Source organism: Elaeis guineensis, chromosome 3 (genome assembly GCF_000442705.2).
Source record: "Elaeis guineensis isolate ETL-2024a chromosome 3, EG11, whole genome shotgun sequence".
Lineage (NCBI taxonomy): Eukaryota > Viridiplantae > Streptophyta > Magnoliopsida > Arecales > Arecaceae > Elaeis > Elaeis guineensis.
Window position 1 is genome coordinate 120,400,797 of NC_025995.2, and position 26,808 is coordinate 120,427,604.

Genomic DNA, 26,808 nt, shown 5'->3' on the forward strand with positions numbered 1-26,808 from the left:
CTTTCTAACCTGTAGCAGCATTCTAGAACTTAGGTCCACACACAATGTCTGATTCATTTGCCTTGGCTCAGCTTTTAACATGCATTGGCTCAAGTACATGTCAGCCATGAGCATTAATTGGTATGACACCCGGTGATACAATTAGACTACTAGACTGTGTAAAGCAAGCCTAAAAGATTACCAACTTCAGAGTTATTTAAATTTGCAATTCACAAGCCAGCTTACCACTTACCGACATGTGCATACATGGCCACATATGACTTTAACTTAAAACCTTTGTGTTCATTGATTCAATTAACAAGAGGAGATCAAAGGTATATTCAGGATGTTTCAAATAGAAAATATAACAACTTTCATTATCATTAAAAGTAACATGTTTCATCCTTGGAAGTCGGACATTAAATCAAATGACATCCAATTTACCATACACTTTACTAAACCTTCTTAGGCTTCATATTTTCAAGATGGTCCAATAGCTAGATTTCTCATTACTATTACATTGCAATGGCAAACTATGATAACACTTCATTCACCAACACAACATATGCAGAGAATATTGTTCCTAAGAACCAATACACCATTATCAACACTGCTTATGTGAATTTTTATGGAGGCATGTGGGTCAATATTGTATCAAATGATAGTAAGAACCAACACACCATTATCAACACCGTTCAAATGAATTTTTATGGAGGCATGTGGGTCAATATTGTATCAAATGGTAGTATTTTTAAACTAAATTGCACATAGAATGAGTACCTCTTCATTCCCAACTAACATCAGACAAGGCAAGGGTATGGATGACTGACTAGAAGGAAAAAAGTATGAGTCATGAGTAAGGCTCGCCATCGCGGTACCAAACCCCGATCAGTACCGTCCTATTACAAGTCTTGATACGCAGAACAATACAAGACGGTACCGAGTGTCGACATGGTACGAGACTATATACTGATTCAATACCAACATGCTAAATGTCAGGTACAGTACGGTGCCAACAAATACGGCAAACCTTTGTTATGAGCTTTTGATTAGCCTAATTATACAATTGTATCTAGAACTGTCAAACTTCAGGTTTAGGCATAATTAGGGAGGTCATAATCAAATAGTACATTAAACAGAAAGTTAACTTACCAGGAGAACAGGAATATTTGTCTGCTTAGCAAATCGTAACAAGGCTGAGGTGCATTCCTTAACCTATGGCACATCAACAGGAACATAAGCCAAAGAGGTTAGCCAGAACCATAGAGAGTCAAAAATGATAGTGCATCTTACAAGAGAACTGCAGAACCACTTTTGAGTATGAAAACCAATGATCTTACTGTTAACCAACACCCATTTATTCAGAATAAGTGTCTTACTTTTTGCTACTCATTGATTGGTCAAAAAATGAATAAGTTAGCCATTTTTTATCTTCAAGGAAAAAGGAGGGTAAACCCCCCCCCCCCCCCCCCAAGGACGCACACACGCAAACAAAAAAAAAAAAAAAGAAGAAGAAGAAAAAGGTCCCAATGAGATTTGAGCAGTTAGCCATTACAAATTCACGCATTTAAAACAACTTATAGAGCTTAAGAATAAGACATTAAAAAGTTGAACATAATCAAAGTCACAATTCGAACTCTTTAGATACAACTTTAAGAAAAACAGAAGAATGTGCCTACCAAACCATATTTAAAGCTCATTTTAACAAAGGCAATCAAGGTGCAGTATAGAATCTCTCTTCAGCATTCACCACTACCCATGCTACATATGCTATCTTCATAGTGCACCTTACAGTTCAAAAAAGATGAACAATTAGGGTTCATAGTGGTGGGTGTTAATTGTTCCATTCAATTTATTATTCATTCCTAGTTAGTTTTAGTAGGTTGAACAAAAAGATACTACTCAAGTATCTCCTATGAAGCACAGATATGATTATGGGATACGGATATGACACAATATATGGCAAATCTTGAAAAGTAGGATATAATATGGATTAAATATGTCAAGTATGTACACATGCATATGTGTTCCTATATGCATGTATATATCTGTGTATGTATATGAATCTGTATATGTGTGTCCACATATACATAAACGTATGTATGTATTTTATACATATATGCAAACATACATACACAAATACTGAATATATATATATATACATACAACATCCATAAAATATAGCAAGCTATCAAAATAAAATTGGCCATACTTTATTCAGTAGCATGTAACTTTTACAGGCATACCATTAGTCATTGTTCAATGGATCATAATCCATATTTTATATTTTAATATCAATAGATTACAAAGTTGACCCTCCCCTTTATTTTGGGAGGTATTGGGAAGTAACTAAAGTGTATCTAAGAAGTATCCAGAATTTTTTTTAATTATTTTGAAAAATAGGATGCTTAACACAAGTATTGAAAATGTACCAAATACGTATCTAATGAGTACCTTTATCCAACAAGGATGCACAGACACCACATGTGATTTGAAGAATCCATGTTTCCCAGAGTATCTCGATCATTTAGGTAACAGACCTCAAGATTAACTTTTAGAATAGAACTCATGTCTTCTACATAAGTTCAATTTAGTCAAACACAACTTTAAAGACCATAGAAGAGGCAAGCTCCCAACGCCAGAAAGGTCCTAAGCTTTGGTCTTGGTGCAATTTTTATTTTCTTGGGCAAAGTTTTGGTGCATATTGAGGCCCAGCTTTTGGCCTAAAACATTTCACAGTAATGTTTTTTTAGGAAAAAAAAGGGAATAAGCTGTGTTATAAAATGATAATTTGAAGCCGAATGTAAGAAATATTCGTGAAAAGCAAATATTTAAGAATATGTGTGCAAACAATAACAACTTGCTGAGGCTTAGCTAGTAATATGAAAGGCATATTCAAGCACAAGCCAAGCTTGACTGATAGTAGATGTCTGAGCTTAGCTCATTCGTTAACTAAATGAGCTTGAATGGGCTTCCTAACAAGTCAACCTCAAGCTTATATTTATCGTTGCAAGCCCGGAGTTCTTAAGCTAAGCTTAGATCAGCTCATCTATGAGTTGAACTTCAAAAATGTTTGAGCTCAGCAATAAAACAAGCTTGCTTGAGCCCATTAATGAGCAAAGCCCAAGCTATTCATGAACAGCTCAATTCATCTACAACACTATCTAAGACCCAAAGGATGGAATTTCGTACCGGTCGAACCACTTAGTACACCCCATACCGAATCGCACCAGGGTGGAAACGATCCGATTTGAACCTGTTGGTGCAAAAATCCGCCTGCGTCGGAGAAGTTGGAGTCGAGGGAGTCGCGGTCGCCGTCGGGACCTGCAAAAGAAGTCTAAACCGGAGGTGGGTTGCTCCGACAAGACCCTCCGACGCTCAAGTCAGTTCTCTGCCTCAACAAGAATGGAGTGCTCGAACGAAAATTTTAGCAGAATTTCTAGGTAAGAAATGAGAGCTTAGAGAATAACGTATCTGGAGTCCCACTTTTATAGCGGAGGGAGCAACAAACTGATAGCGATATTTGTAACCGTCTGACAGTGGGCTGCCCATGGTCAGGAGTTTGTTGCGAAGAGTAGTGGAGTGGAATCGTGGCTATCACCGGGACATGCCACGTGGAGTCTGTCGCAGGGAGTGGAGCGGCGTCCGTTGTCGCAACTTGCCAGAGAATGGAGGAATCGCGCGGTATCCGTCGCAGAAGTGGAGCAGGATCGTGGCCATTATTATGGTCTGCCAGGGAGTGATGGAGCCGCGCGGAATCCGTCGTAGGAAGTGGAGCAGAGTCGTGGCCGTTACTGCGGCCCGCCAGAGAGTGATGGAGCCACGCGGAATCCGTCGCAGGAAGTGGAGCAGAGTCGTGGCCATTGCTGTGGCCTGCTAGAGGGTCCAGGCCTATCGGCCGAAGTCCGACTGGAGTGTCTGGCGAAGAGAGGTGCCTAGTTACCCGTCTGAGGAGCTCGGAATCCGGCTCTCGTAGGAGTCCGGACAAAGTCTTCCTTCAGTCGAAGTCGGGGACGAGGTCCGGCTCCCGTGGGAGTCCGGACGGAGTCTTTCCGCAGCTGAAGTCGGAGACGAGATCTGGCTCCCGTAGGAGATCAGGCGAAGTCTACCTGCAATCAAAGTCAGGGGCGAAGTCCGGCTCCCTTAGGAGTCCGGACGAAGTCTACCTGCAATTGGAGTCGTGGGCGGAGTCCGGCTCCCGTAGGAGTCCGGACGAAGTCTGCCTGCAGCCGGAGTCGAGGACGAGATCCGGCTCCCGTAGGATCCGGGCGGAGTCTTTCCGCAGCCGGAGTCGGAGACGAGATCTGGCTCCCGTAGGAGCCCGAGCGAAGTCTACCTGCAATCAAAGTCAGGGGCGAAGTCCGGCTCCCTCAGGAGTCCGGACGAAGTCTACCTGCAATTGGAGTCGTGGGTGGAGTTCGGCTCCCGTAGGAGTCCGGACGAAGTCTGCCTGCAGCCGGAGTCGGGGACGAGGTCCGGCTCCCATAGGAGTCCGGGCGGAGTCTTTCCGCAGCTGGAGTCGGAGACGAGATCTGACTCCCGTAGGAGCCCGAGCGAAGTCTACCTGCAATCAAAGTCAGGGGCGAAGTCCGGCTCCCTTAGGAGTCCGGACGAAACCTACCTGCAATTGGAGTCATGGGCGGAGTCCGGCTCCCGTAGGAGTCCGGACGAAGTCTGCCTGCAGCCGGAGTCGGGGACGAGGTCCGGCTCCCGTAGGAGTCCGGGTGGAGTCTTTCCGCAGCTGGAGTCGGAGATGAGATCTGGCTCCCGTAGGAGCCCGGGCGAAGTCTACCTGCAATCAAAGTCAGGGGCGAAGTCCGGCTCCCTTAGGAGTCCGGACGAAGTCTACCTGCAATTGGAGTCGTGGGCGGAATCCGGCTCCCGTAGGAGTCCGAACGAAGTCTGCCTGCAGCCGGAGTCGGGGACGAGGTCCGGCTCCTGTAGGAGTCCGGACGGAGTCTTTCCGCAGCTGGAGCCGAAGACGAGATCTGGCTCCCGTAGGAGCCCGGGCGAAGTCTACCTGCAATCAAAGTCAGGGGTGAAGTCCGGCTCCCTTAGGAGTCCGGACGAAGTCTACCTGCAATTGAAGTCGTGGACGGAGTCCGACTCCCATAGGAGTCCGGACGAAGTCTGCCTGCAGCCGAAGTCGGGGACGAGGTCCGGCTCCCATAGGAGTCCGGACGGAGTCTTTCCGCAGCTGGAGTCGGAGAGAAGATCTGGCTCCCGTAGGAGCCCGGGCGAAGTCTACCTGCAATCAAAGTCAGGGACGAAGTCTGGCTCCCTTAGGAGTCCGGACGAAGTCTACCTGCAATTGGAGTCGTGGGCGGAGTCCGACTCCCGTAGGAGTCCGGACGAAGTCTGCCTGCAGCCGGAGTCGGGGACGAGGTCCGGCTCCCGTAGGAGTCCGGGCGGAGTCTTTCCGCAGCTGGAGTCGGAGACGAGATCTGGCTCCCGTAGGAGCTCGGACGAAGTCTACCTGCAATCAAAGTCAGGGGCGAAGTCCGGCTCCCTTAGGAGTCCGGATGAAGTCTACCTGCAATTGGAGTCGTGGGCGGAGTCCGGCTTCCGTAGGAGTCCGGACGAAGTCTGCCTGCAGCCGGAGTCGGAGACGAGGTCCGGCTCCCGTAGGAGTCCGGGCGGAGTCTTTCCGCAACTGGAGTCGAAGACGAGATCTGGCTCCCGTAGGAGCCCGGGCGAAGTCTACCTGCAATCAAAGTCAGGGGCGAAGTCCGGCTCCCTTAGGAGTCCGGACGCAGTCTACCTGCAATTGGAGTCGTGGGCGGAGTCCGGCTCCCGTAGGAGTCCGGACGAAGTCTGCCTGCAGCCGGAGTCGGGGACGAGATCCGGCTCCCGTAGGAGTCCGGCGGAGTCTTTCCGCAGCTGAGTCGGAGATGAGATCTGGCTCCCGTAGGAGCCCGGACGAAGTCTACCTGCAATCAAAGTCAGGGGCGAAGTCCGGCTCCCTTAGGAGTCCGGACGAAGTCTACCTGCAATTGGAGTCGTGGGCGGAATCCGGCTCCCGTAGGAGTCCGGACGAAGTCTGCCTGCAGCCGGAGTCAGAGACGAGGTCCGACTCCCGTAGGAGTCCGGGCAGAGTCTTCCTGTAGCCGGAGTTGGGGACGAGGTCCGGATCCCGTAGGAGTCCGGACAGAATCTACCTGCAATCAAAGTCAGGGGGAAGTCCGGCCCTTAGGAGTCCGGACGAAGTCTACCTGCAATTGGAGTCGTGGGCGGAGTCCGGCTCCCGTAGGAGTCCGGACGAAGTCTGCCTGCAGCTGAAGTCGGGGACGAGATCCGACTCCCATAGGAGTCCGGGCAGAGTCTTCCTGCAGCCGGAGTTGGGGACGAGGTCCGGCTCCCGTAGGAGTCCGAGCAGAGTCTACCTGCAATCAAAGTCAGGGGCGAAGTCCGGCTCCCTTAGGAGTCCGGACGAAGTCTACCTGCAATTGGAGTCGTGGGCGGAGTCCGGCTCCCGTAGAAGTCCGGACGAAGTCTGCCTGCAGCCGGAGTCGGAACGAGGTCCGGCTCCCGTAGGAGTCCGGGCAGAGTCTAGAAGATGGTCGATCATCGTGAAAATTTGGATGGAGTCCGTCCGTCGCGAAGAATCCGATCGACGCTGGTGGGGGCTTATCCGCCAGCAAAACTTGGGAGTGTTGCGGGGGCTCGACCGCCTGAGAGGTTTGGAGAGATGTCGTCGGAGGTCGAAAATCGATTGGATCTCCGGAGGATCACTCCTGTCACGAACTTCGGCTGGGGGTATTTTATACCCAACACCAGTCCCCCTACTTTCGAGTTCGAATTTCGAATGAAGTACAGAAAAATTTTCGCAGCCGAAGTTGTCCCCTTGAATCCTGTGCACGATCGCCCCCAGATATTTTGGCATTAAATGCGCGCGTGCTGGAGTCTTTTCGAATCGGGGCGATTCGAAGGGATCTTTCGAAATTCCCGTTGGTACGTTGGTCCAGGTACGGTGCAGTAATGGCTCTGTCAGCTGTCAGCCGCTTTTAGCCGCCTGCCGCGGCGAGTGGGACACGTGGCGAGCGCGGGTCGGCTGGGGGGATTCGCGATCATTATGGTGCCGGATCCCAAGGTCTATTTAAACCCGCCCTTCCGCCTTTAGGGGCCTATTCCGCCTGAAAGTTCTATCGGTGTCCGCCTTTTCTTCGAGAGCCCTGACCCTCCTTGGCGTCTACCTTGGCCCTAGGCGTCCTTCGAGTCATCCCTGTTCTCGCACCTTCTGCAACCTTCGGAGCGACTTAGGTTAGTCCCGAAACTTTGTTCCCCTTCTTCCATTCGGGTGCCCCTTTTCCTCCATCTTTCTCCTGTCGCCCTCCCTTGGTTTGGTTCCCCGCAAACCTTTCGCCTCTTGTTCCGCCTGATTTCTCCAAGATTTTTAGGGTCCTCATTTGAAATATCTTCCGGCACCTCCGTCTCTAGCGGTTCCGGGAATTCGTCCGCCTCAGCCCCCAGGACCCCCACACTTAGACGAACCCACATCTGGGGCTGGGCTTCGCCCGATTTTTGCGCCGGGTGCCATTCCCTGTTCTCTGACTCCGGAAGAACTCCATAAGGTCCGACTCCCGTAGGAGTCCGGATGGAATCTTTCCTACAGCCGGAGTTGGGGACGAGATCCGACTCCCGGAGTCCGGGCAGAGTCTACCTGCAATCAAAGTCAGGGGCAAAGTCCGGCTCCCTTAGGAGTCCGGACGAAGTCTACCTGCAATTGGAGTCGTGGAAGAAGTCCGACTCCCGTAGGAGTCCGAGCTCCTCTCAGACGGGTAACTAGCCACCTCTCTCCGCCAGACACTCTAGCCGGACTTCGACCGACAGGCCTGGACCCTCTAGCAGGCCACAGCAACGGCCACGACTCTGCTCCACTTCCTGCGACGGATTCCGCGCGGCTCCATCACTCCCTGGCGGGCCACAATAACGGCCACGACTCTGCTCCACTTCCTACGACAGATTCCGCGCGGCTCCATCACTCCCTGGCAGACCACAATAATGGCTACGATCCTGCTCCACTTCCTGCGACGGATACCGCGCGATTCCTCCATCCTCTAGCAAGTCACGACAACGGACGCCGCTCCACTCCCCGCGACAGACTCCACGTGGCATGTCCCGGTGATAGCCACGATTCCACTCCACTACTACTCGCAACAAACTCCTCCTGACCATGGGCAGCCCACTGTCAGATGGTTACAAACATCGCTATCAGTCTGTTGCTCCCTCCACCTATAAAAGGAGGACCCCAGATACGTTATTCTCTAAGCTCTCATTTCTTACCTAGAAATCTGCTAAAATTTTCGTTCGAGCACTCCATTCTTGTTGAGGCGGAGAACTGACTTGAGCGTCGGAGGGTCTTGCCGGAGCAACCCCACCTCCAGTTTAGACTTTTTTGCAGGTCCTAGCGGCGACCGCGACTCCCTCGACTCCAGCTTCTCCGACGCAGGCGGATTTTTGCACCAACAGGACCTATAAATTGATAAATGGGTGAAATCCAACCTATACCACATTGAACCTCTCGAATCAATGTAGTACCACACTGAACCGCACAGCTTGCTGTGGATGCGGACTACTTCGGGTCGGTTCGCATGCGAACCAAAGCTCAATTTTTTTGCAATTTTATTGAAAAATCAAGAGATTTCAACCAGATTCAAGGTAATCTAAGTTTCTTTCTCTCGTTTATTTTTTTTACATTTTTTGATCAAAAATTGATAATAAATAGGAAAATAAGAAAAAAATCATGCCAAATTTTTTATTTTAATATAATTTTATTGTATGTTGTAGATCTTTAAATAATCTATATGATAATGCTAAAATCATTAATTTTTGTTAACTACATATTTTTATAACTAAAAATATATTTTTGGAATAAAAATTTATTTAAAAATAAAATTCAAAAAATAACTATAAGATCGAAATATTATTTAGGACGATTCAAGCTACTTTCAACATAAAATTGATGTCCGTTTGTGAAGATTTTAATGCATAATGCCTATAGTAGCCTAAGCGTAATTTTGAATAAAATTAAAAAATAAATAGCATTTAATGCATGTTCATGGGCTTAAAAAATTATATATAGCATCTATGATATGTTTCTATTTGAATCTGAGCTTAAATAATTTTTTATAATTTTTATAATTAAAAAAATATTTTTTTAAATTAAATAAATAATAAAAATATGTAATTAATTTTAAAAAAATATAAAATTAGTAGCATATTTTAGCTAATTAAGAAGTATTATTTGAAGCACATAATATATTTTCTAAACTTATGAGATTTAAAATTATTTTTCAATAGAAAAAAATTATGAAAAATTAGAACTATGAAATACATTATTCAGATGTATTTTCTAAAGTTTCAAAATTATTTTTTTAACATAATCAAATTTTATATGTTTACTACAATCTGATGTTAAGACTAAAATGCATCCAGAAAAAAAGTACAGCTGAAGTACACAGTCCCAAAATAAATGATTATGCTATTGATGATGAGGATTCGATGATCGGAAGGCTTACAGACCATCAACATAAGCTGGAGCTTGATGAGCCAGAATTAGACTTGGGCACTGCACCATACCTAGCACGGCTCGATCCAAGCCCATCGGGCCACGGACCAAACGAGCCATGCCTGACACGGTCCGTTTAAGACTGTTGCAAGCCAGACCCGGCCCATGACAGCAAAATCTTTTTTTTTTTTTTTTGAATCATAACGGTTATATTTGGAAAATGACCATTTTGACCCCTCCAACAACCAAAAAATGGCTAGCTTGAAAGGTATTTTAGGAAAATGAATGTTTTGAGATTTCTATAAATAAGACCCTCCTTCATTCTCACCACACCAATTCATCAAACCAATCCTCTCCCTCTCTAATCTCTCTACTCCTATTTATTCTCTCTTCTAGCAATTATGCTTTCTTCCATTCAATATTTAGCAAGTAGCAATTATAATTTAGCAATTCAAGAATTGAGATGACGGATAAGACAGTTGAGATGCTGTTCTGCTTCAAAAATTGACTGGATGCGAAGGCGAGACTTCAGGATAGAGGATGATATGATACTGAACCTGATGATGAGGACGACACAAACGGCACAAACAATCACTAAGATTTGTTTTTAATTCTTAATTTTTTAAAATTATATATTTTTACTTTTTATTTGTTGAGGTGAGTCACCTCTATTTTCTTCTCTCTCCTCATTGTGTTCTGGAGATCAGGCCTAGCCCCCTTCCTCTTTTGTACAATTTTAATTTATATTAATAAATTAGTAGGGGTCCATGTCAAATCCTCCACCATTACAAGGTGGTTGTTACTTTTACAAAAAAAATTTCAATATCTCCTTTTTTTATTTATCCCCCAAGTCCCCAACCTGTTTTATTTTATAAAAATTATTTTTTAAAATAAAAACTTTAAAAACACCCTGTGCCAAATGGGCCGTGCCATGGTCCATATGGGCTGGCATGCAGGCCATGCCTTGTGGGCTGGCACGCAGGCCGTGCCGGGCCTAGGCACGTGCCATGCCGCGTCGTGCCCGGTACGACGGGCCGTGCCAACCCAGGCCCTGAAGGGCCGTGCCAGGCCTGGGCTGCGAGCCACCAAACCCCCAGCCCAGCCCAACCCAACCCCTAGTATTGGGCCGTGCCTTAGCACAGCCCGCTACAGTACTTGGCAGGCCGTGCCTGGCTATGCCATAGTACTTGGCAGGCAGAAAAGATCTGAGCCAGAATCTCTTCCACAACCCGCTAATTTGGTAGCTCACGAGGTCAGGAAAGATCTGAGACAATGGGTAGAGAAATATTCCACGTAAGATTCCAACTGATCAGCCATAGCCTGCGGACAAAGTCATTTATCATGTGACTCCGTATCCGAGACATCCTCCCAGATATTTGAGCGAAAAATATTTAGACGAGATCGGTTATCTCAATCAGAAAGAAGACATCCATTCTTTCAAGCACAACAAAATCAATCATAGAGGGGCATGAGGAGAGGCCAGACAACTATTCAATGAAAAGATAGAAAAAGAAAAGATGATTACAGTCCTAATAGAAAGAGTGGATGAGTTACCTCACTCAGATTCAGAGATGAAGGAGAGTGATGACAGTTCTAATAGTCATGAATTTGGTGGTCAAGGAGGGAAAGGACAGACCATCGTTCCTGAAATGCAGTGCAAGATGATCTTTGATTCACCAGTGGGTACCAGTATACGCATGCCACATAGGATAGAAACCACGATGCACAAGCTAATAGAGCTCACGAGAATACGATTTCATATACGCGTGGGCTCCTAGAAATTTTAAGCACACGATGCAGCTACAGATAACCTTGCATGTGAAGTAAAATCTATGGATGTATCAGATTTATTCTTGTATTATGAATTTTATTACCTGCAGACAGCCTATCATCCATATGGATATGGGTATAGTGCATCCAAGTAGCTACTATCCTATGCAGTCTGAAACATCTTACAAATCAGATTTTGCTATCGATATATTTGAATAAACCCCTCCACAATCGTACCATCAATCCGAAGATACTTCTTAGAGTCAAAGCTTAGCAAGAGATCTGAGATGTCCTATAATATAAAGCAGATGCCTTATGGGATGAATATTTAAAACTATAATGCCGCTTGGTTAGATAAATGGATTGATGTTTCTCCTGATTATGTGAACAATTCAGATATCTACAAGCATCATCGACATTCGACGAGAAACTAAATCAATAGATCTTGAGATTAGTATATTGTACTTTGTACTTTAAATATATTTAATGTATTGTTTTCGATTTCTTTTATTTTATTTCGAAGTGATAGAAATATTATATAACATAAACACTAATTTGGATCTAAAATCATTCAAAAATTAAAAAAATAATTGGATTGAAAAGAAACTGAAAAAATGAAAAAAAAAAATATGATAGTATGGAACTAGCATGCAACACCATATCGAGTGTCAGTACGGTATGGAATCAATACCATACCGAACTAGTCAAAAATCGATATGGGTTCCCCATATCGGTTCCAAAAATCTTGCATAAAGGGCTACAAAGCAAAGTTCAGCATCTTAGTACCAAATCCCGTACCGAGACCATTCTATTGCAATGCTAATATGCGGTACTATATGAGCAATAAGACATATCAAGCGTCGGTATGGTATGATACAGACCAGTATGGCAAAGCTTGCCACAAAGTTGAATATGTTTTGACACATCCAAAACTACCACAATCTTGTTGTTAGATTAATTGGATATAGTAGAACATTGAACTCATTATCTAAACTTTCTAGGTTGGTAAAAGCAAGTTGCTTAGGCGGCTGAATATAATAAAGAAAACAAGCACAACACATCTCTTGCTTGCAACAAACATGCCCAGCGATATCTCTTTCAGGCAGAGAAAAAAAAAGGATGTAGAGGAGAGAGACAGAGCAGCAGGAGGTTCTTCATGCACAGCAATTAAATAGCTTGTTATGGAAAGCATCTTTTAATTATTTTTATGAAAGTTGATATTTAAATGCCTCCAAAAATAAATGACCCTTGTGGTGTAAACATGACCTGTTATGTGACTTTTACTTTACACCCGACCCCAAAGGGGCCCCCATTATACACATTTCAAAATACAATGCTACAGAGAGAGATGGGGCATGGAGTTGGCCAGTGCAGAAACCATGGCCCTAAATCAGCCGACTGTCTGTTCCTTCTTCCCTCTATATTTCTTTTTACCATCTAATATATTCAAACTGGTTCAGAGGGCCGAAAGAGCCACACCAGAATGTTCACACTTTGGGTTTGGTATCATCTTCAGGTAAAAATAAATGCTTAGAAGCAAATCCAGACGCATGAAATTATGTGTGGTGACTAAGTGTATCTCTGTCATATTTATTTACATTAACAGAAATCACTAAATGATTTTACATTAACAAAAATCATTAAATGATGAAACCAAACTGGCCACATTCCAAATATGCTGCACTAGAATGACATGTGTAACCATTTATTTATGTTTTTAGCTTGCTAGTCCAAAAACTAAAATATTATGAGAAAAATGGGTTGATTCTACTAATTTTTAAACCAATCCAGCTAGTAATGCATTTCTGTATCATTAGAAGCATACTTCCAATATCGTGACACTAACAAAGCAACAAAATTAGCCCCTCAGCATTATACAATTTTCCACATGGTGTTATAAGGTATCCTGGCACATATGATATACATGCTAATCTACAGTATGGGTAAGTCACATTAGAACAACTTTTAAGGTATAGCAAAAATTGTCTCAGTGATGTAGAATAATCAATCTACTGCATTATATCTGCTGTTGACAAATATCTGTATGTTGACAATGAAGTGGAAACAAGCTTTACTTTGAAAATAGAAATGTAAATTTGGAACCAATAATTTCAAAGTTTTTGATATAGTATAACATGTGCACAAGCCCACATTTGTTTACACTCAATTTAGTATAAAAAATATCTACAAACCAGCAAGTTCATTATTCTTGATTGCATATATGTTTCTTTTATGACATCCTAAACTCCTCAACAAAGTGGTGGCATTATAGGAAATGGAGGATAACCCAGCAACAACAAACGAAAACTCAAAATGGTGAGGTTTCAAAGTGACATTGCAACAATAGGAATTGAAAGTGCATGCACGTATTTTAGAGTTGAGACTTGAGAGTGTACAATTATAGCAAAGAAATCTTCCCGTGGAGAAAATCCATCATGCCTAGATTGAATGGTACGTGCAGAGGATACAGTGAAAACTGAAAAGCTAGATTTAGCTAACAATATTCTGACAAGATCTCAGGTATATGGAAGATGAAGATGTGATTGGATATTCAACATCTAAGCTCAAGATAAGAAAAGTGTAAACAGATAGACATCTAGATTTGATTTTGATAGCTTGGAAATACAAATAAACATTTCTCAAGGGCATGCAACAAAGTATAAAACCTGAGTGATATCAAAAGAAAGACCATTTCATGCACTGATTATTAATTAACTGCTGACTAGGTTGCAGTCCATTTTGCATGATTGTTGTGCAGTGTTTGACAACAAGATCAAAATGAGTACGAATACTAAATTTATATACATTCAAGAGTATAAAGGTTTCAAAACAAGTCATACCAACTATTTGAATTATCCCCTAGATTATGTTTTATACAGATGTGTACACGACAATGAGGTCAAGATAATTAATAGTACTATATTCAGGAAATATATTTAGGAGGTTGAAGGTTCTACATAAATTGAACCAAGTAGTACCGACCATTTACGCCAAGGGGATTCATGTCCTTTTGCGACCCAACACGACACACCAGTACCATACCATCACGATGAGTAAACAGTACCAAGGACACCCCCAAGACACCAGTTCGCTCAAGAATCCGGACATCCTAATTGTCCCCATTACTGGCCAAAACAGACAGGGATAGTGGCATCCCAACACTTGGGATGGTGGTGCTTCCTAGGATGATTTTTTTTGTCAAATTTTTTCCACTTATTCACCTAGATCCATCACGGTACTACACCTATCAGGAAACAAACCGGGCCAGGTATCAATACCAAGGCTTCAATCCTTTCTTCAGGCAGAATTAATGATTATAAAGATTATTTGGTTTGGTCAAAATTGGCACCTCAGCTTTGTATTACATAGGATGCGAAGTAAAACAAGTCCAAAGATATGGGGCATTATGGCAACAAATAAAGTCTGTGCTGAATACACTTCACATTGATCTAAAATGTTTGATTCTAGTTGGTATTCCTTTGCAGATCCAATATAAGATCTGGTCAAGGAAGCTCTAGAAGATTCAAAATTCAAAGTTTTTTAAAAAAAAAGAAAGAAAGAAAAGACCTGCATAACATTTCCAGCACTTCCAGCAATTCCGCTCAAGTAAACAGTTTGAATAGAATCCACGATAAGAGCTTGAGGAGAGAGTTTTTGGATTTTATGCAAGATGTCCTGCAAAGAACAAATTTATCCAAAATTTAGAGAAAGTTGTATCTGACACTTCCAAAATATTACAAAATGCAAAATTCCTCAGCCATTAAAAAACAGTCTTATTATGCAAACAAGTGGTCTTACAATATTATACATAATCTGGAAGAGTTATAGACTAAAACTTGCATTCCAAACAGGCAGCAAGATTGCCACTAAGCTAGCAAAAATAATAGGAAGTGCACTCAGCGCCAAATGCAGGTCAACTAGATACCATCGACAGAATGATACACAAGCAAAAAAGATACAAAATGAACATGTTAACAGATATGTTGATAAGCATGCACATAGGGGTGTGTGTGTATCAAAGGGAATGGCTGAAAATAATATCAACTTTAATGCATCCAAAGAAGCCATTTCTTTGTTTAACCATATTGAAGCACATTTGTCGAAACACTAGATACAGAAGCAGGATAACGGAAAGTTTGACTGTTAATTGTTTTCAAAGAAATTCTGAGGCAACACAAGAATGTCAAATTGCACTCTTCTTTCAACAGTACTGAAAGTCAAAAGATTGTAGAAAACCCAATGAATCTGCATGATTACTTAACACTGATTCATGAAACATACAGAAGGTTACGTACCAGCTGCAGCACTAACTTGTCATCAATGTGCTGCCAACCTATTCAACTAAGTTGTGATATTGCTTTCTGCTTCTCATATTCTAACCAATATACCAGTTCAGGAAGTACCTTTAACTAAATTTCCTTTTTCTTTTTGGCTCAAAGTTGCTAAAGTAAACATTGTTACATGACCAACAGATATTGTATAGCAGTTATGGAGTCCAAAGTTCCACTTGCCTTCAATGCGGCTATTGTACTATTAGAAAGGCCAAAGGTCAAAGTAGGCATATCACATGTATATGCTCTTGGAGAACAACTTTCTTGGTTCTTCTACTCATATTAAACTTCCACATTTTCAATCTCCAAAATTCATTTTAGATGCACAATAATATTGATATAACATTAGCAACTGAGAAAAAATACAACAACAGATAGTTATCTTCTCCATAATCCAACATGACTAAATTTCTGTAGCACTTATAAAGGAAACATAGATACCAAACTATGTAAAAGCAAGCACCTCAATATCTGTACTCGAGTACAAGTAGAGGTCTTCTGTTGTGATTCCCATGCGGTAAGCCCTGTTCCCAATTTGTTCAATACTCTGTGACACCATGGGAAGACAAGGTATGTTCATACAACAGCAAATAAGGCTAGTAAAGTGAAACAATCATACAGGCATGATGAAGATACTGAACCTCATCTGTCTTTGGTATGGTCATGTCCATATACAAGCAGCAATTACCATACAGCAAACAAGAGTTATGAAAGCCAAATCTTTCACCAATAAAAGCAACAGCTTAACAGATTTATGATCATAGTATGAGATCACCACTTCTAAAAATATTTTGTGTCCTACACATGTAAATGTATGCTCTAATTATCTCCCCCACTCTTCTGCCTTTTCTAAAACTCATGGCTCATCATCATAATGAACATTTCCACAAAGAAGAAAAGGTTAAATGGTGTGAAATTTCAAAAAATCAACAAAGTGAAGTGCGCCCCGAAAATGTAATGATGGCAGGAGTAGGACAACTAATTGCCACACATGCTTGGTACTCCTGATGAAAGATTGGATTACTGACAAGATGGAAAGTATTCTTGTCACTCTTTTGGGTGCAAGTGATGCAATAGTAGTGGTTTATGTCAATAGGCAGGCAAGAAACCTAAAAAGTGAAAGTGAATGTACCAATCATTGTGCATTCTGTATCAGCAGTAATATGGTATGATGTCCTACTTCTTAGACTTCCAAAAGATAGATAATCACTGAGAAAGACTCAACATCAGGTGAAGATATGGGAACAAGAAATCACCCGACCATACAGCTTGAAATAGAATAAAAAGTGAGCATGAGTCATGCTCCCATAAACAGAGCAAATATACTAAAGATCAGCTATGAAGAGACAAGCTAGCTGACCATATCAAGTCCTGACAAGGAGACAAAGCAATAAACCAAATTGGAAGAAACTGAAAAATTCCAAGTGAAATTGTTAAGAAGCTTAGCATCATTAATGCAAGACTCAAATGAATTTCAAAAGGCATATAAGCAGTTCAAGAGCCTGTGAAATTAGCAGTCCAAATCTGAGTTATAACTGGCACTACAAGTATGTCCTGCCAAACAGAATATGGTCAGGATCACTTTCAGTGATAACATGCTATCCAACCTTAAAAGAAATGGTTTCACTACCCAAGAGAACTTTTAAGAGGAAGAGGGTGGTACCAGACCTCTAACTCTTGCCAGATTTATAGCAAGAAAGACCTCCTAACCACCAAGGAAAGTGGGGTTTGGCAGGCTCCACCACACAAGAAAGCATGGACAGCAATGGTATAATTACCAATAGTAACAAAAACTATGCCCAAAAAAAAAATTAAAAAAAAAAAAAAAGCAATCACCTGACCAAACTCCTAAAATTATGCAAGAGAGGACTTTTAAGGGCAACAGATGACCTGTAGAAGATGGAAGATCTGAGGCGAATAAAGAAACACAGGAGGTTATGAATCGAACCAAACTAGATGTCCATGAATCAGGAAAAATTTATTCATCCCATGTTAGTATAGTTGTTGATACTAATAAAATTGACAGCAGTAAATAGAAGAAAAATTTTTTCTAGTAACAGGAGCAACTTTTTGCTCATAGATAAGACCAAGAACATGAATAGAGGCAAGTTCAACAATTCAAACTTCAAGACACTCTTTAATGACACTCCACAAAAACATATAAATCTTATAAAAACCACTAGAATAAGGACAGAATTGTACAAATGGGATTGGATAAAGAAATCATCAACATTCACTAAAAACCAACAAGCAGCTAAGCTAGTTTCCTATTGCTGACAAATAGTAGCAGCCTGTCTGTACGTTTGCAGCTTATGATAAGAATGGGTAGCCACAAGGAAGTACCAAGGTGAATTTTACTGGAAGTAAGAAAAGAATATAAGCAGGTGGATCTTTTTAATGATGACCATGGAGAGGATAGTACTGCTCAGAATTAGCAACTAGATGTGGGGTCATCGATTAGGGTATGGATGACAAGACCAAAAGCCACCAGTCATATGTTCATCGGAATGGCACTATAATGCTGCATGATATAAGCATGTATAGCAGGAAGTTTAGGAAAAAACAGAAGAACCAGGGAAAGAGCATGCAGAGAAGGCATCAACTTTATGAACATAGACAGAGTTCAGAAGAAGACTCTCATTAATGGAACTAGGAAGAATCAATGAGCTGAAAAGAAGAGAATTAAGCACAACATGCTCAAAAAATTACTAGCTGCATGCACCTGTCTTGATATTTTTTTATGCATAAAATTGTATCCAATGAACGAGTTGAAATTTATTCTCCCTAAGTGGATAAAAGAAAAGGATGCATTCATAATCCAGAAGATGAAAAGTTAGAAAGATGACAATAAATCAGTGGAGAGCAAAATATAAGGAATAACAATTTTGTCAGAAAGTGGAACTAATATTGAGCCATCAGAAGCAGAAATACAGGCAATGAGTTAAAGAGCATTGAGTCAGTACAGGCAATGAATTAAAGAGCACTGAGTCAGATATAGTGCTTTTAGAATTATCTCAACCCAAATCAGAAGTGCAGGTAGGAATACAGACTGATTGCTTTCAATATGACAGCGTATGCTCAACGATACTATTTTATTTGTGGAAATGATGATAAGAAAGCTAGAAGAACTGTGCCTCAAGAAAGAAGATATTGGACAAATTAACGAGCCCCACAATCTACTCCTGAAGAATGTAAGATTTAAAGGAGCTTGTAAACCAAATGTTCTTGAAAGCAATATCCATGTAGAATTGACATATTTAAAAACATGGTGCATAAAATAATGCCAAACAATCAGCAACAAGAGCCACCACCTGGAAGGAACAAGAGAGGTTCTTGCATCAAGATAAGCAAGTCAAAGACTCAAAATAAGCACAGGAGATAAAGCAATGCTAGCTTCAAAGATAAGAACCATCAATTCTGTAAGGAGATTGCTTGCGCAAGCTATTAGCAGAAGAATAAAAGACAGCCAGAGCAATAATAGAAACTAAATAATAAATCAGAGCTAGATGAATGACCCCACATATGACGCCATACAACAACATGTCTGAGGTAGAACAGAGGACTCATTTAGGCAGGTTCTAGATGCAGAAAGATAAATATGTAACTGTGCCTGCTAGGTTTATAATCATGCCCAGTTAACTTCATGAGAAAGTTGACCAAATATGAAATGTATATTCATTTGTCAGGTTACTAGCATACAAGAAAATACATAAATAACATAGACAAGGAAAGGTCAGGGATGTCATGGTAAGATAAGGTAACACAATATGAAATAAACAAAAATGAACTTTTACCAATGGAAGTTCGGAATTTTAAGGGGCAGTTTGGGAAATCCAGCAGGATTGGGCTGGAATTCCTATAGGAACCGGGCCTATTAACCTGACCAACCCTTTTTTTCTCTAAAGGCCCATCCTAGTCTAGGCCTAAATCCCATGTATGGGCCTGCCAGACTGCAGGATCCAAAAAAAAAAAAAAAAGAGACCTACCAGAGGTTTTTATTTTGCTCCCACAGGATTTAGCTGGACAAGGATTGGGTTGACATGGGCCTTGTTTAAATAGACTGTGCATCCATGATCCAACAGGAATCCAGCCCAATCCTGCTGGATTTCCCAAATATGCCCTAAATTATCCAAATAGCAACAAAGGCTGAACCAAGACTTAAAAAAAAAAAAAAAAAAAAAAATCTAGTTCTTTGACAAATCAAAATTAAATGTAATATAAGCAGACATGAATTATTTTGAACAGACTCCACCAGCATCTAAAGGAAATGCAAGAGAAACACAAAGGATGAAACAGATGCAAAGGATAGGGTGTACCGAGGGTCCTTTGAAGAAAGAAAAGCATGTACAACAATAAATTATTCCCATGCTACATAGAGAACAACAGTTGGAAAGAAGCCAACATGATGAACAAACATGAGGGCAATAGCATATATATATATATATGTACATGGCGATGATGTTGAATAAGTAATATGTTCATCAAATTATGAAGAATGGATAGCATGTACAACAAACTGTGTGTAAGCACATAAAACACAAAAGATCCACCTAAATGATTATGATGCAAAAGGAAGCATCATATGGTATGATAAAATGACACCATGTTAACAAGAGCATGCACACAAGTGAAACCATGAATAGCATAATCAAAACCAACCTCCTCACCAGAGACGTATACAACTGGAGCAGGCCCCTTAAAAATGCATCCTTGAGCTACAATAGCAGCAATCTTCATATTGAAAGACAAATTTCCAAGTCAAAACTGAACAATTTATAGATGGACAAAATATTCAAGAAATACATGTACAGTAGAACATCCATTCCGATATACATAACTTTATTGTATTCAGAATTACCTATACAAGTTAGGAAACAAGCTTGTACCTGTAATAATAATGTACTTTTGCCAACACCAGGGTCCCCACCAACTAAAACCAAGGAACCTACAAGCCAAGTGCACGACTAAACCACTCATATTAATAAAATTTGACAGCTGCAATAGTCAATCCATTCTACGTAAATTTTAATTTATACAGGAATCTTCTAATGAAGTTTCATACAATTTATACTGTATGTTATAACTCAATCATCTAAAAGGTAGAGAAAATCGAATAAACACAGGCAAAAAAAATTATTCTACAAAGAGGTTTCGACATAGCAAATAATCAATCCAAATAAATTTTGTTCTCCCATTTAGCGAGGCTTGCATATGTCTGCAAATAGAATGTATATTAATATTTTAAGTTGAACAGATCTTTTGGAAAATTGACTTCTTCCAAGAAGTAGGTCAAGGATTACAAGAGTGAGCTAGGTTGTCAGCATAATGATTGTTGCATTATGTCATACAGAATAATTGGTGTCTTAAAAGTGACATGAGGCACAAAGTTGATATTACAAGAAAACTGACATGATCTGTAAATGTCAAATCTTCATTTGAGTTAATATCAGATCCATTAGGACCTATAAATGTTTCAAGAAACAATGTCAAATATACATGCAGATATAATATTTGTTGCATCTGTCTCATTTCTGTTTACAGTTAGAACCTCAAGCCTCTCTCTGTCCATCCCTCCTGTCTCCCCCTTGAAAGGTATCTCCCATTCTCACTCTTTACTATATGTATCTAGCTTTAGCTGCCACAACAAAACAATCAACCATTTTGTCTTCTAATAGTCCTCCATAATAAAGCAAGCTTAGCCCCTTTCCAGCTCTATTCTTCCTAAATTCCCACATATTGATCTCAAAATCCCAATTATTAATTTAAATTATGGATGCGAATGGCCACGGCTGGATGATATTACTCACATCATATCCAGCCTTACTGTCAAATTTCATATTCAAACATAATAGTCACCGGCATCAATCATCATTATCTGACCATAAGTGCAGTTATGTTTAGGCCACCCACCTTAAAATACATTGAGGACTTGCTCAGTCTCACCATCAGAAGAATAGTACGGCAGGAAATGCCACTACAGGCATCCCCTTATCATCCATTTTATCTCCTCATTGCTCATTTCAACATCTATAAAAAGAGTTTGGCTCCTTGTCATGGGAATGGTTTCAGTATATGAAAGTTTAACTAAGAACGCAGAGTAGGTCTACAATAAAGGTAGATACAAGAAAGCCATCCAAAATAAATTGTCAACGAGAAAGCACAAGTTCACAAGAAGCAAAAGAACAAGGCAACAAAGAAACTCAAAAACAAAACAAACAGCATAAATTGAAAGCATTCCAGATGTGCAAATGTGAGATAAGCATGTTGTTGTGGACAAGAGGTAAATCTAGGAAGGATTACATGAGAAAGGAGAATGCTAGATGAAGCACAAGATATGATCCAATTGAAGATAAAGTAATGTGGAACCAATAAAGATGCTATACCGTATATGCGAATGGGGGAGAAGGATGTTGCAGTGGACAAGTGGTAAGTCTAGGAAGGGTTAGGTCCGAAAGGAGAACAATAAAGAAAGCACAAAAGTTGCTCCAATTGAAGATAAAGTTGTGGGGAACCAACACTATATGATGCAATCACTATGTGCAGTGAAGGTCAATGATGCTCCTACACATGGAAGAGCTGAAGTTTCTGTATCAGGGTTTGGAAAGTGCTGAGAGGATCCAAGACAACATAGAAAAGTTGTGAGGAATGATTTGGCAAAGCTTGCATGATATAGCCCCTTAAAATAAATGCTTCGTAAAAAGACATGTAATAACGCTCTGCCCCAATTAGTCTTATGCCTACAAGGTCACAATTTTAGTTATTAAGCAACCACATGCATATGCTTGTATGCATATGTATTAGGCAGAAGTCGAGATTTATGTTGAATTGGACTAACATTGACACCTGCTAAACTTCCTCGGTACCAATTTATCACTCCTAAGTTCCGCAAAAAAGCCATTTAAACCTTTTTAACAATGTAGCCTAAAGATAACACGGGCATATCCTTCTTAATCTACAATCATGGGGGGTCCAACAAAGTAGAAAGATACCACCAGCATGCATTCATTATCGGGAGAATAAATGATTCTTAAGTAAATCTAATTCTCATTATAAATTCTAACATCCAATTAGGTGATCACACTTGAAAAGGAAGTTCACTTAGTGTGACAATTTGGGGGTCTCCTTTTCTATCATTTTTGGGGTGCAAAGCGGCAGGGAGGGAGGGAGGGTGGATGGTCGGGGAGGGAGAGGAGATGGCGGGAGGAAAGCTTATCCAAAACTATTAGATTTATCATGTCAAACAGTTCAGAACAAGGTTCGCCATCTTGATACCAACCCCCGTACCGATACCATTGTATTATAGTGCCGATACGTAATTTGGTGCGGTATGAGACAGTATATTGAGTGTCGACATGGTATGAGACAACGTACCAATTCGGTATCAATATAGTACTGTATGCCCCATAATGGATGGTACGGCAAACCATAGTTCAAAATCATAGCAATTAGTCATCTTGCTTTATATTACATAAAATCTTGTAGAGAGAATCATATAATTGCTTGACTTAGATATCCACTCAGCATTATACTCCTAGCTGAAGCACATGAGAATGCAGAATATCACATTGGTAAATGAGATGAGACCAACTCCATATGAAGTTAACAGGAATTCAAGAATTTAATCCTACATTGTAGCAAATAAATTTGTGATTGAAAAATAAATTGATTAAATAAATATATGGATACAACACATGACCAAGAACAAACAATATCAAAGAAGATTCATAAGATATAGTTTACGAAAGGAAAAAAGAATTCTGAATAGAAATGCAACTCAGGTAATTATTGTCTATTTTATGAGCATGTTTTCCTTTCTCAAGAACAAAGATGCACTAAAAAGCAAGGGTCAAGCACGACCTGCTCAGGAGGGTAAGAATAATACAAAGACACTATTGTGATTAGAAATCTAAATTACCTGGTACAATGCCACCACCAAGAACCCTAGCAACCTCCATCCCAAAGTGTCCAGATCTAAACAACACATGCAAGCACAAACATGTTTATTTAAGATTTAGAAAACATCATAGTATTTTTTCATACTTTTTGCAACCAGTTGTCTGTATTACTTGTTTTACGAGAAGTAAGAGGAAGTATAAGTTTCATCAAAGCTTTTAGGGCAAGAGAAATGTTTTATACTATCCGGAATTAATTGATTAAAGAAATTGCAGAGAGGACTTTTAATACCCGCACCTCACCAAAAAAGGGTGGCATTCATAAACAGCTGCTCCAGACAAAATTCTCCATATATGACTAAACTAGAAAATATTCATATTTAAATTTCTATAGAAAATATAAATGGAAGAATGTTAAGAACTTCTTTATGCTTTATGAAATGATATATAGGTACAATGACCATTGTTATAAATTATAACTGAAACGTGGTTATTAAAGGTATTCTACACCTAGAAAGTTCAAATTGTCAAAACCTTATCAGTTGCAACAGATTGAAGTGTATGCCAGAGAGGTTTTTGAAAAATTGAAGGCCGTATGAAATTATTGAATGCATTTACCAAGAACTATCAGGATGATCCTTTTATAATACAAAGATACTTAGAAGTCCTGGATATACTATAAATCATGGCACTCACAGACTAACCAAGTCATAATGACCAAGGGAAAAGAATTTAGGCCTCAGGGTATTTTAAGCGTAAAACCTTTCAAGCAGACTTGTTTATGGTATAATAGGAGAAGGATTTTGTTTGCAGAGAGAAGCAGTTCAACACCATTCAATTAATCATCTAACATGAAATTAGTAAACTAAAATATTCTTATATTCTCTTTATGGTAAGCTATAAGATTGCTTTCCTTCTGCAAAAATCTATCATTAACACATCCGGAGAGTTGCAGCACAGTAGACGTATTTTATACACAAGATAATGGAGAGATAGAGAGATAGATAGATGGATAGAGAGAGAGAGAGAGAGAGACCAAGAAACACTCACAGGGGGATTCGCCACTCTGATTCGTTCCTCCCAGCATTGACATCAGCCAAGCTCTTAGGAGTCAACTGGCTCGGCTGCTGCAGAAGCCAGGACCTTACTGCTGCTTCAGAAACTTCAGTCCCCCTGGACCTATTGAGTTCGGGCTCCAAGAAATTCTTCACCGAGCCCATGGTCTGGCAAGAGGGGCAGGTCCCCCACCACTGCCCATATTTAGCTCCACAGTTATCACAAAGCCAAGAGGCCTTGGCCTTCCCCATTCTCCTTCTCACAATAGATGACCAGGACTGTGAACTGGAGCCCAAAGAAACCCTATTCCTCTCATCCCCCTCGCTCGAATCCTCTTCCGACTTCTTTTCTTTCTTCAAGACTCTCTTCTGCACCACCTTCTCGGTCTTGGATCTCTTCTCTTCTGGACTATCATCCTCTTCCGCCACCCTTGTTACAAGCTGTTCCTCCAGGGGATCAAAGAACGTCCTGACCCCGGGTCCATCCTCCCGCTCATTCGAAACCCCTTCCGAATACCTCTCCTTTGCAGAAAATGTCTTCTTGGCCGACTTGCCTGCCCTAAATCTTGCTGTCGATTCCTCTTCTTGATCGCTGGCTCCATCTCCCCTAGATTCAAGCTGATCGGTGAAGGGATCGTATGACGTCCAGGCTCTAGGGCTTTCTCCGGGGTCTCCAAAGCTGGACGAAACCGTATATTCTTCCTCCCAGCTTCGATTCCCATCGTGGACGAATCTCCGAACCGAGTAGATTGATCGGTGAAAAGAACTCGACTTTTCCTTGGGATTCGGGAAGAGGAACCCAGAATTTGAGAGGGATTTGGCCGTTGAAAGACTCAGGAGATTCTTGTGGTGGAGGAGACTGCAAAGAGCTCGCATCGTGAGGATCTGATGGAGTTGCCGATGGGGTTTTAGCATCGAGAAGACGAGAGGGAGGAGATTAGGGATGGGAAGGGTTTAGAGTTTTGGGGTAAAGAAAACGATCTTGTGCTGGAAGACAGCCCGCCAAGTTCGAAACCCTGAGATCGTTTGCGCGGCTGGAGCTCTTCTTGAAAACGATACGACTAAACTGGCCTTTGTAGCGCTCTACGTTAAAATGGGATCCCAGCCCCCAGGCGGGAGCGATGCTGAGTTACGATTGCCAGCTGGCTGCCATTCATCGTCGTCAGTCACGTTCATCACCATAACAGTTAGGCGATCATGACCGTCCGATGCCGGCTGTATAACGTATTTCCTAGAGGCGGTGTTTCTTCCTGCGTGATACCCAAGCGACGGTTAATGGCCAATTAACCGTACTATGACATTCCCGAATGTCACTAAGGTTGTGCTTGGTACATCTGACAATATTAAATTATCAAATAATTTAAATTATTTATAATTTAAATAAATTATCAATAATAATTATTATTATATTTAATACAGACAGATAATGTTATAGAAGAATTACTGAAATCTGGATTGATATGTTTAGAATAACAAGTAGGTTATTGGTAATGTTGGGGGATACCCACCGACCGACCGAACGACTATCGGAGGGTCCGACCGGCTGGCGGCCCCGACCGACCGACCGACTATCGGAGGGCCCGACCGGCTGGCAGCCCGACCGACTAACCAACGGCCCGACGGACGACTCTGACAGGCCGATCGTAGGTCGGGCGACAGGCCGACGGACGTCATCAGCGGCTAACTACGGCCATTCCACGGTCCGTTCCCGACCGACTAAACCCAGGGGTCTGGTAGCCGACCCACATAGAGCTCGCCGACCGACGGAGGAGTCCGACGCCACTCTGCTGGCCACCGACCTGGGGTCGGCCGACTCCACCAACCACCGTACGGTCGCCAGACGTTGTCAGCCCTGACACGGACATGCGGCACAATTACCTAGGGGCATTGTCCCGCCCGGGGCCGGGTCAACCCTGGCGATTAGACGGCTACACGGCGACATGACATTTTCACGGCGGCTCTGACAGTCTACAGTGAGTTGACAGTTCCTCACTTGTCCGCGTCATTAATGATGGCGTCATACCGTACTCCACTATATATACCGGGGAAGGCAACAGTGCAAGGGGTCGATCCGCCCGTCTTTCCCACATACGCAGGCTCGCTCCTCTCTCTCTCTCCCTCTCTCTTTCTCAGAGCTCTCTGTCTGCATTTCACTGTTGCCCAGTCACCTCTCTGACTTGACCGTCGGAGGGTCCCCGCCGGAGCCGCCTCCGGTCAGTGCGGACTTCCTTTTGCAGGTGCACGCTTCCCGGCGATCGGGCGACGAGGCGATT

At 41.8% G+C, this 26,808-nt stretch overlaps 1 protein-coding gene across 1 annotated transcript in view; it reads right to left on the reverse strand.

Moving 5' to 3' along the window:
• Nucleotides 1-25,588, reverse strand: part of LOC105040500 (uncharacterized) — a 45,946-nt gene extending 20,358 nt beyond the window's left edge. The window contains exons 1-7 of the mRNA XM_073254685.1: nt 24,531-25,588; nt 23,504-23,559; nt 20,475-20,533; nt 20,248-20,319; nt 16,052-16,135; nt 14,825-14,932; nt 1,132-1,194 (exon numbers count right to left, since the gene is read on the reverse strand). Coding sequence (XP_073110786.1) covers nt 1,132-1,194; nt 14,825-14,932; nt 16,052-16,135; nt 20,248-20,319; nt 20,475-20,533; nt 23,504-23,559; nt 24,531-25,450 — 1,362 coding nt within the window. The 5' untranslated portion in view covers nt 25,451-25,588. The remainder of the gene's footprint in view (nt 1-1,131; nt 1,195-14,824; nt 14,933-16,051; nt 16,136-20,247; nt 20,320-20,474; nt 20,534-23,503; nt 23,560-24,530) is intronic.
• Between the last annotated feature and the right edge of the window lie 1,220 nt (nt 25,589-26,808).